Here is an 11069-nt window from a genome sequence, read left to right on the forward strand (position 1 = left end):
GAGCAAGTTGAGGATACCATGATTTGTGGGCTTGCGATGCACGCGGAGTAAGATGAAGAGAAGGAGTGGAGTGCATAAGCGTGCATGCGTGTGGATGTGCGTGTATGTTAGGTCAAGCAGGGAAGATTCCATCCAGATAAGGTCGCGTGGTTCGGAGTCACGATTGGATGGTCAGATGTATCGATCCACAACAAACTTTTTTATACATATATTCCTCGAAAGGCCCAGGAGTTTTTTCTGGCTCTGGGTAACCAACCACCAGCACTATCAAAAAAGGAGAGAAAAAGATGGGCTTAATTTATATGTATATGTACATTAAAAAAAAAAAACAAAAGAAAAAGAAAAAGGAAAGAATAGACATTACATAAATAATGTTTTGCTTGATTTGCAAGCCTAAAAAAAGCCTGATAACACATACATAGATATACATATATTATTATATATATGTAAATAAATGTAAATAAATATAAATAAATAAAGAAGAAGAAGAAGAAGAAGAAGAAGAAGGTGATGGGTATAAAAACAGAGCAGCCCTTCTTCTGTGTCTCCCTTCGATACAGAGAGCTTCTTCACACAGAGAGCCATTGACAAAAAACGACCAACGAGAAACAACACAGGAAGTGACAGACAGACAGACAGACAAACAGACAGACAGACAGAAGGAAAGAAGAGCTTCTGGCCATTGTATCTATGGCGGATCAACAGAAAGGTTACCCTTACGCTCCTCCTCCTCCAGGCTACCCCCAGCAGGGTATGCAAATCCCACTCTTTCTTTGTTTCTCTCCTTAATCCTTTCGTCTTTTCTCCCTTGTTTGCTGGAACACACACAGACACGCACGCACGCACGCACACGCACGCATGCAGAGGGAGAGGCAGACCAGACAGACAGAGGAAATGGAAAAACTAACCTTACTTCGTGACATTTACCGTTTGGCCCTCCTTCCATTGAGAGGCATTCATTCCAAAGGGACACATTCCTTTGTTTTTTGGTATATTGAGGAACCATAGATCACATCTTTTCTTTGTGCGTTCAGTAGTCAGCCAAATTCCCTGTTTTCTATTTTTTGATGTGGGAGAGGTAGATATGAATATTCAATGTGATGACATACATACATACATACATACATACATACATACATGTCTTTGCTAGCTTCGACAGGTGGCGGAGGGGTTGATTCTGTGGTGTAAAGCCACCAAACCAACAGGCAGACAGAGGACTAGAGAGAAGTGTTAGATTCAAGTCAGAGAGAGTAAATGATAGACACATTTGATGTCCTACAGAGACCATGGAAAGGATTGAACTAGGATTCTCTCAATTTTATGCATTGAAGGATATGATTTATGCCAGCGAGAGAGAGAGAGAGAGAGTTAAGAGAGATGTGTTGGTATTTAAAGACATATATTTTGTTTTCTGAGATTTTATGTAGGCTACCCTCAAGGAGGTTATTACCAGCAGCCACCTCCAGTTGTGCCCCCACCTCAATACTATCAGCAGCAACCGCCTCCAGGGAGAAATGCAGGATTCCTTGAAGGCTGGTAAGACCTCCCTCAGCTTCTCATTTCTTTTAGTATTTACATTTGAATTGAAATCTTCACAATAACAGGCAATTTTTTGTTGTTAGCCTAATTGAATCTCTATATAAAGTAAACAAATTTGTTTCATGTAGTTTGTTTGAATCTTTAGAATACCGTGCATCTTTTGTTTTTCTACTTTACTCAAATCCTCAAAATATATATATGTATATATCTTCCTTTTTGTACTTTACATGAATTTTCAAAATATTTCCATGTTTCTGTTTTCTCACGTTACTTTGAACCTTCACAAAAAACACATGCGTTTTTACTTGAGTATTTGCATACACTTCTTTTTTTTTTTACTTCACTTGAATATATACAAACACACATACGTATGTTCTTTACATTGAATCTTCACATGATACACCAGTTTTTTTCTGAGAGTCTTCTCAATACACATACATAAGTTACTTTCAATCTTCATAAATACACATGTTTTTATTATTTTACTTGAATATTTGCAACAAACACATAAATTGGTGCTTATTATTGCTATTGACTTCAGCTTAGCAGCTTTATGTTGTTGCTGCCTCTTGGATGAATGCTGCTGTGATCCCACCATCATCTTCGCGTGAATTCACGAATTTGTGTGCGTTTTGAATCTTCGTGAATTGCACTGTCAAATGATTGTGGATTGCCGATACACTTAGATACCGGTGGCATCCTATTCCATCACCAACCTATATGTAAAACATTCCCCTATTATTTCATTGAATCTATACTCGGTAAAACTTTGTGAACTGGTTAAAAATACTTATACTCCCCTTATATCATTACTTCTACCTTCTTCAGTTTTATCTGATGTAGTATTTGAATCCTCATAATTTTCTTTGCATTTCTCTCAGGGTAATGCATTCAATCTCCCAGTATTCCATATGTATTTTACAATAAAAACATGGTGTGTAGAGATAGTTAGTTATTTGATCTTTAATCTATGCTCCACTTGAACGACCTTGCTCCAACACCATGCTAGTTTGTGATATTGTGTGAAGTGTGCATACTTTCCTTTTCTTGGAAAGGCTAACTTTTTGATAGATTGGGAGTCATGTCTATTTTGCAATGATCTTTGAGATGATTTATTGTGAAGAGAGCATTTTTGTCTTTCCTAGTATATTGGTGAATTTTGTTTGAATGTTCTAGGAGGGAAAATGATAAAAATATTTTCTTTTTGATTGAAAAGAAACAGGTATTTCTTCTGCCTATTTTGCTACTTTTTAGAGACTGTTAATGCTTTTAAGATGCTATGATTCATGATTAGCGTGGACCAATCTATGTATAACAATTGACATCCTTATTTTGCAAGCAATATGAATCGAATAATGAAGCCTCATTGCACAATTCTAGGGATCCACAAAAGCAATGCATGATAGTGTTGGCATATTTTTCGGTTACTTGCCTTAACCATAAATGCAAGCAACAAAATTTGATTACAATGAGGGTGGCTTCTTCTTACTCCAAGTGTTACGTTTTGGGGGTTCACGTGGCCAAGGGTTATAGATGTGTCTCATAAAGTTGGGGGAATATGGAGAATGACGAGAACAAGAGTTACAGATGGGTGTCACAAAGCTAGGAGCATATTATTCTTTGGGGAATTGCGGTAAAAAAGGGTTATAGATATGCTTTGTATGGCAAGAAGAATATTATTGCACAAATACGCCAAATTTTGAGAATGTGAATTCAGTGACTAGTTAATGTGATTGTCTGGTCATCGTCTTTCTGGATTTTCGCAAAGATTGCACAAGGTGGTTATAGATGTATCTCATAAAGCTGGGAGAATATGGTGAATTACGAGAACAAGAGGTGTAGATAGGTGTCCCAAAGCTGGGAGCATATTATACTTTGGGGAATTAACACGAAAAGGATTACAGAAATTATGCTTTGTATGGCAAGAAGAATATTATTGCACCAATACATTAAATTTTGAGAAGAATGTAAATTCAATGTTTGGTTATTGTGACCATCAATAGTGGTTGTCTTTCTAGACTTTCACAAAGATTGCACAAGGTGGCAATAACACTCTTATAATTTAGGTTGTAGATTTTATAGTACTTAAGGAGAAACTCCAAAGGGAGCCATGTGGATTTCTTTAATTGGTTCTCATTTTAAAGTCTCATTTAGTCACTTTTAAGTTTCTCCATTGAATCTATTAATGCACAACATTGCCAAGTTAATCTTTGTATCTTCATAGTCAAGAAGAGAGAGGAGTCCACTATATTACAATATTGTATCATTCATTTACATGAATTCATACTATAGATGTCCTATATTTCTACAAAGTTTAAGTTTATGTCTTTTGATAATGAAATAGGTACATAATGCTTAGCGATTATTATTTTTAATCAACACTGCATATTTCTCTTTATTCCTTGTGGGTTTTCACATTACATCGAGGTTTGCCACTAAGCATTAGGAAAAATAAAAGATGCCACTGCAACACATGTACTAATCTCACCAATTCCACACTCTTTATACCTCACATACCAGACCATATACCATATTTGTCCTCGTGTTAAAAGTTGTTCACATTTCTTCAGTTGAGGGTACACACCAATAGTAATGATAGCAAGCCACTCATACAAGCAGCTTCATATTTTACAATTTGCACCACTTTACTAGATGATCTGAGTGCAATGACGGGCTTGATCAGATAACCTCTCTGAACATACAGTACTAGGGATACACCCCAATATGGCTAACTACTCATACATAACCTTGGTAAAATGTAGGGCTTCATCAGATAACCTCTCTAAACATACAGTACTAGGGATACACCCCAATCATGGCTAACCACTCATACATAACCTGGTTAAAATGTAGGGCTTGATGAAATAACCTATTCAAATTTACAACTGACACCATTTTACTACATAACCTGGGTAACATGTAGGGCTTGATCAAATAACCTCTCTAGACATACATAAAACATGTCTTTAGAGTAGCATTCTGATCATGTGCAAGTCACTTGGCCACCAAGTGGAGAACAATTTTTTTGGAATATATGCACACAGCTAATATGACATGAGAGCAAGTTATTATGCATACTTAGCAAAATCATTGAGAAAGTCATTGCATGATATATGGTACAAAAAAACACTATATGCATTCACTTTTCAAAACCCATCATATGAGAATTGGTTCTCCCACTTCTTTCCTTTCTCGTTGGCTCACTGCCATGTAAAGGCCCTACAAAAAATTAAATGACATCTTAGCCCTTAGAAAAGAAAAGTTACATTCTATTTAAATTGGACATAGTAATTGATCTATGCATACAACTTGATGATGACTTCACAAATATTTGTATGCCAAATGTCATAATAGTGTCGTTTCCCCTTAATATATCAAATTAACCACCCTAGGTTCTATGTCTGGGTGATACCTGCAAATAAAACTCAAGGTCTGTCTATAGAATAGCCACATATACCAACTAAAACCCTCTCCAATTAATCCTCGCCTATAGCAATGTCAAGAGGAGTGGGCATAACTCTAAGCATAACAGGCCCCATTAACATACCGTTATAAAAATATGCTCAGGGACAACCTACTATGATCAGCAAAACATGTCTGATATGGTTCTTTAGACAACTTACTGTAGTTGTATGTATTGTAGCCCCCGTGGTCATGCCTATAATTTGGTTCGGAACAAGCTGAAAGTTGAGGCGTTGCAGGAGGATAGCTAACGCAACAGTTGCTTCCAACATCGCAAATTGATCACCCACACATTTCCGTGGTCCACCACTAAATGGAATATATCTATAGTAAACAAAGGAAAGAAAACATCAACAAAAACAAAACTTTTTTTGTTTGGACATATCACAAAGATATTCTCCAAATCTAAAGAGAGACTACACTATTACCTAAAGTCTGTATTAGATTCATTTGGTACAGGCCCATCTAAATCAAACCTCTCCGGTATGAATTCCTCAGCTCTATCCCAAACCTTTATGACAAACAAACAAACAGAAGGCATTCAAATAGAATATAACTATGCCCCAAAAGAGAAAAATAAAAAACTTTTCTGACAATTCCATTGATAAAAACTCTTGATGAAAAAATACCTGAGGGGAGTGATGGATGTTGTACACCGATATCATTACATCTTGTCCAGCTTCAAGTTTATAACCTCCGGGAAGAATATCTGGTTCTTGTGCTCTCCTTATCAAAACCTATTAGCAGTACACACTACTCCCTCCCCTTAGTTTTTTCTGGGTACTTACCAAATATCCTTAAGGTTTCATAACTTTACCCTGATGCTCACACATTTTCAAAAGCCACCAATAAACCCAAGCTTTGGGAAATATATACTCCAATAACCCTAAATTTTCAAAATTTTACCACAAGTAATCACTTAGAGATTATTGGGTATTTTTCAAATACTTCTTAGTTTTCAAAACAAATACCTCAACAGCCCTCTTTTTTTGAAAACTTACCACAATACCACTATGTTTTTGATATTTACTTGAATAACCTCTACGTTTTCAAAATAATACCCCAGAACCCCCAGAGTACCCCTAATTTTTCACAAAAACGCCCAGAATATCGTTAACATTTCAATATTTGCCACAATACCCCTATGCTTTGGGTAATTACCGCAATACCTGAGTTTTGGGAATTTGCCGTAATACCCCTGCCTAGTTGCAATTTTTCTTGTATTAAATACTGAATATATTAGGGGTATTTTTGGTGTTTCTCTCCAATTTGAAAACATGGCCTCTCTATGGATGCTAAAAATATCTATCTATCTATCTATCTATGGGAGAATGGGAGGCAACATACCGGAGGATGAGGATAGAGTCGCATTGACTCGCTAATGCATCTTGTCAAGTATTTCAAGTCTTTCATGTCCGAAAATGTTGGGTTACGGCCCTGGAGAACCCGATCAAGTTCCTCTTGCACTTTCAAGTATGGTCCTGGATTCTGAGAATCAATGAAGAACATGTATTCTTATACTGAAGATGGCTTGTTATACTTCAGTAAAACATGTACAATGTAACAATTGACCACAAACAAAGGTTACACCATCTGCAACATATAAAAATTAAAACTATGATATTACAATATCTTTAAGCTCTATCTTATGTTATGAAAGAAATATATGAACATCCTAATGTATGGCATCAGTACAATACGTCTTGTTAGATTATTTTGCAAATACGAACAAGAAAATTCACATCCACACAAAAATACTTTAAGCATGACTCTATCCACGAATTATCTGTGGAACTATCACATTTATAAAGTCATTCTTTCGCTATTGCCTAGGTATCTAATTATAATTGTGGAATGATGGAAAGTTATTCAATGATCTTACAAATGACAGAAGTATATCTAATATGTGGCATGATCTACAGTGATCATGAAACTAAGTGTTTTCTGTGGTGCATTAAATTTGCTTTTGCAAACCTTGAACTCTTAAATACAAAAACGTTCATGTAAATTAAAATGAGAAGGGCCATACCTTTGTCAAGAGGTATAAAGTCCATGTCAACACAGACGCCGTAGTCTCATGACCCGCCACAAGCATCGAAAGCAAATCGTCCCGCAGTTGAGTGCTTGAAACCTACGAGGACAATAAGTGATAGGGTTGGCTTTCATTCAGAGTCTGAAATAGGGGCCATTCTTGTTAGCTAAAATCCATAACACCTCTTCCCGGCTAGCCAATAGAAATCGAAGAATACTTGGATCCTTCTCATTCATGTATTCCTCATTGTTCAGACGCTCACCCTCCGTTTCCACAATGGCTTTACATTTGGCCACAAGCTCTTCCACTGTCTCTCGTATAATCGATACAGCTTCAGCAGCTTTGATCTGTCTGGGTACCACCTTGCATAAGATCGGCACCTAGAGGATAAACCAATCGTCAACTCTAATCCAAAGACCCCTCACTTTGTAATAAACAAACAAATGGATACATGAGCGGCAGTAGACACCTTCACAAATAAATCTCTAAAAGTGGGTTTCATAGCACATTCAAAATAGAAACTCTTCATAATTTTATTTTCAGATAATGCACACTGCCAGTTTACTCCTATAAGAATTGCTTTGCAACATTGACATTGACATTTTAGTCATGATGCAAGGATTGTGCTAACCAAAAAGATACCGGCTCAAACATTACTGATATAATTATTGGAATTATTTTGACATTCATAGTCCAAAGTTTGTTAGTAGTGAGAATGAAAAATAATTCTCTTCTTAAGTATTCATGCACATCATTAATCGTGCATTGAAAGATTCTTAATCACTTCCATACCTTCCAATATGGAAAAATGTCAGTGGACCGAGATTCAGTTTCCTTAAGGGCTGTATATACTGCTTGTATGACTGGGCTATTGGTGGTGAGAGCATCGAAATTATAGTTGAAAATTGAAAGCCCGATGACATCTAATGTCAATTGGCTGAATTTTTCTTCCATATTCACAGAGAGGTCTTGTTGTTGTGCAGCTGAACTCAACTTTTCTACCAATCGCTCTGTGCATCTGGAGAAGACCGTGTCCACCATTGTTGATAAGTATTTGCGATGTAGAGATGGCAATACAGCCCTTCGTCTAATCTAGAAAAATCAACCCATGTTTCAATCACATACAAACATAGGACATATATGCACATAAAAGAACAAAAACTCTTCTTTTGTCCTCTAGATATAATATATAGATTAATAGTGTATAACCCTCAACCATAATTTTAAACAAAACAGTGCATCAGGAACCACTTTTTTTCATCCTTTGGATGCATCACTCAGACATATTGCCCCAGTGTGACTAAAAGAGTACCATACTCTCACCTAAAAATTGTTTCACATAGAGAAAGAATCTCTTTTCTTCAATCGCCAGATGTGTTACATACACACATTCATTCATGCATTGACATAAACATACATTCATACATGCATATCATCCAAAAACATGCATATAAACACAAGCACACACATATCAACCAGCACAACAATACTTATATAGTTAAATGAGAAAGCATTGGTTCCTTTCTTATTGTCCAGATATGATATGCACATATAAATAACAACAGGAGTACAACAGCAGCAGCCAAACTACTAAAACTACAACACCTACTACTGCAACTACTACTCACAGTCCAGAGCTGCCCTTCGGCGATTGCAAACCCAGACCCGAACAGGAATTCAGAGACTTCGGCGACAAGTCCCTTGGCATACTTGCCATAATTCTTGAGGACATGCTTGGCAACGACCGGATCGCCAACAATGACGAAGTCACGGGGCCCAGCCGCGAGTCGATACACTGGGCCACTCTCCATCATCCATTTGAAGAGAGGCAAGAACAGGGCACCGCCCAACAGCTCCTTCACATCCTCCAGTTTTGCAGAGGCCACAGGAATACCACTCACATCGTCTCTACCATTCTTTAAAGAGCTGCTAAGAGAAGTGAGCCAATCAGGGCTCACCCAGGATTTCCCTGCACCAGATTTGTCAGGGTAGTTCTTGGTGGAGTCTTCAGTTTTGGTGGTGTATCCTTTGGGGCCAGAATCTTTGCTGGAGCAACAATGGATATGGAGAGGTTGCTTGTGGGGGTGGAGGAATGATGGTGATGATGGGTTGAGCTGAAAATGCGTTCTAGGTGGCTGAAGATTGACATGATTCGTGAAGCTCGGCCCTGAAAGAGCCACCATGGCTCTGATGGGTAGTAAGTAGCAAGCAAGTAGTACTAAAACGAGTGTCCCAGGATGTATGGCCCCAAAAATCTATAGATTTACTTATGAATCATGATCTTCTTGTTTTTTCTTGTACTGATGCCGATGGACAAGCACGTGACTTGTCCGCTTGCCTTTGTGGCCGGTGGCATCGCCTGCTTGAGCCGGCCCATTCCGTTCTCATTATATTGTAACTGCTTTTATCGCGCTCTATTGTTTCATCCCGCTCTTCTGACCCTCCACTTTTTATGTGACAATCCAACCCACGATTCATCGATCCATTAGCAAAGGAATGCATATATGCATTTGTTTTGTCCGCGGGTGCGACTCAACTAGGAGTCAATTGGCTTACGCAAGGAGGAGTGAGATAATCTTGCTAAAGATTGTGATGAAAAAGGCATACATTTGGTTTGGGAAGTGTCGTTATTAATAGAAAAAGTAAGGCTAGACTAGATCAACCCTATGATCAACCTATTGTTGCCATACCTAATTGTAATAACATGGTAGAAAATCCTTATGGTTCAAACAATCCACGATGAACTACGTATAGTATGGCTCTCTTCGTATCTCAAATTTCATTAGTGTATATTTTGCATGGGAATCAAAGAGAACCATTTGATATAAATGTCACATATATGTCATCAGCATGTTGGGAACTAACCTTCAATGCGCCTTCCACATGTGAACCTTGCATATTCTATATTGTTGTCAAGAATATAAATTGGTCGCCCAAATTGTGTAAACCCTTAAAAAAGGTACCATGGGGTTTATATAGGCAACTAAGAAAAGGCAATGCATACCTTATACATATATAGGATGTTGTTGAGATATCAAGCTCAACTGTAGTTAGTTAGTTAGTCAACCACGTAACTTAGTAGTTACCTAGATAGAATCTAGTTAGAAGTGTTGATTATAACGTGGGCCACGCCTTGAATAGGACCTTATACTTAGTGGGACATTCTAGATCCTCCACTCCCAAGTACATTTAATATATGACTTACACCCTTGTACCTATATTCTCCTCACACATGTGCACCCACCCTTGCACATGAGATCTATATAAACCTCATTGTGGGTATTTTTGTATTTGATGATACTAATTTAATATAGAATTAATCACCCCCCATCTTGTTTGTTGTTCATAGTGTTAACTTCCTCTCACGCACACATATCACTTAATATTCCACTTAACTTAGTCACATAATTAGGTACTAAATAACCATTGCTTAATTACCTGATTCTTAACATGCTTCAAGGATTCTAAGACACCACACTTGCTTCCCCTTTTGATAAGATTCTTAGACACAACACTCCAGAATGTTCCATGGAGTCAAAGGATGGTGTTTCTACATTGCAACTGAAGCATGACACTTCACGGACAATGAAAACATCCTCAAATAATGAGGTATATGGTGAACTTGAATATCTTTGTGTTTTTTGGAGTTGCTCTGCCATACAAATTGTATACAAGAACCTTACACCTCACAAACAATAGACGTTAATCGTCATGTGAGAAATATAGTAGGATTAAAGTGACTGAGATTGTAATTGACAACTAATATGAAGAATATTATGCCGCTTTTATGTTAAGATCATTCTCTACCTATGCTTTATCAATCTTCTATTAAGAATATAACCAATAGTGGTATTAGAGCAAGGTTTTAAAAGAATTTGCTATAGATCGATTTCAATGATAAAGGAAGAGAAAGAACAATGAATCGATAAATTTTTCTCTCACGAAATACTACAAAACCAAGTAAAAGGTTATTGGGAGCCATCAAGTATCTTGCCATCTGATGATGAAAGAGAGAAAAATGATAGAGAAGAGAAGA

General features: G+C 37.3%; 1 protein-coding gene and 1 long non-coding RNA gene across 2 annotated transcripts; one reads left to right on the forward strand and one right to left on the reverse strand.

Annotated features, from left to right (window-relative positions):
- Nucleotides 1–617: 617 nt before the first annotated feature.
- LOC147864631 (uncharacterized) lies at nt 618–2370 on the forward strand. The gene is made up of 3 exons (XR_015529708.1): nt 618–751; nt 1428–1536; nt 2081–2370. It is a non-coding gene; the product is annotated as an uncharacterized LOC147864631 (long non-coding RNA).
- Nucleotides 2371–4411: 2041 nt separating this feature from the next.
- LUT1 (Cytochrome P450 superfamily protein) lies at nt 4412–9252 on the reverse strand. Its single transcript, XM_087318740.1, has 9 exons — nt 8662–9252; nt 7826–8125; nt 7216–7413; nt 7031–7132; nt 6349–6489; nt 5631–5738; nt 5430–5512; nt 5163–5325; nt 4412–4758 (listed from the first exon to the last, which is right to left on the reverse strand). Exons 1-9 carry the CDS (start codon nt 9214–9216, stop codon nt 4696–4698), a joined length of 1713 nt encoding a protein of 570 aa, XP_087174866.1. The 5' UTR covers nt 9217–9252; the 3' UTR covers nt 4412–4695.
- Between the last annotated feature and the right edge of the window lie 1817 nt (nt 9253–11069).

This window comes from Azolla caroliniana, unplaced genomic scaffold (genome assembly GCF_043228905.1).
Source record: "Azolla caroliniana isolate FFs.n. ecotype wild unplaced genomic scaffold, voAzoCaro1.0.p SCAF_4, whole genome shotgun sequence".
NCBI lineage: Eukaryota > Viridiplantae > Streptophyta > Polypodiopsida > Salviniales > Salviniaceae > Azolla > Azolla caroliniana.

Coding starts and splice junctions, on each gene's coding strand:
- LUT1 (XM_087318740.1), bottom strand. CDS start 9,216: ATGGTGGCTCTTTCAGGGCCGAGCTTCACGAATCATGTCAATCTTCAG. Junction 8,126..8,661: donor CCGAAGGGCAGCTCTGGACT/GTGAGTAGTAGT, acceptor TGATTTTTCTAG/ATTAGACGAAGGGCTGTATT. Junction 5,326..5,429: donor GAATCTAATACAGACTTTAG/GTAATAGTGTAG, acceptor TGTTTACTATAG/ATATATTCCATTTAGTGGTG.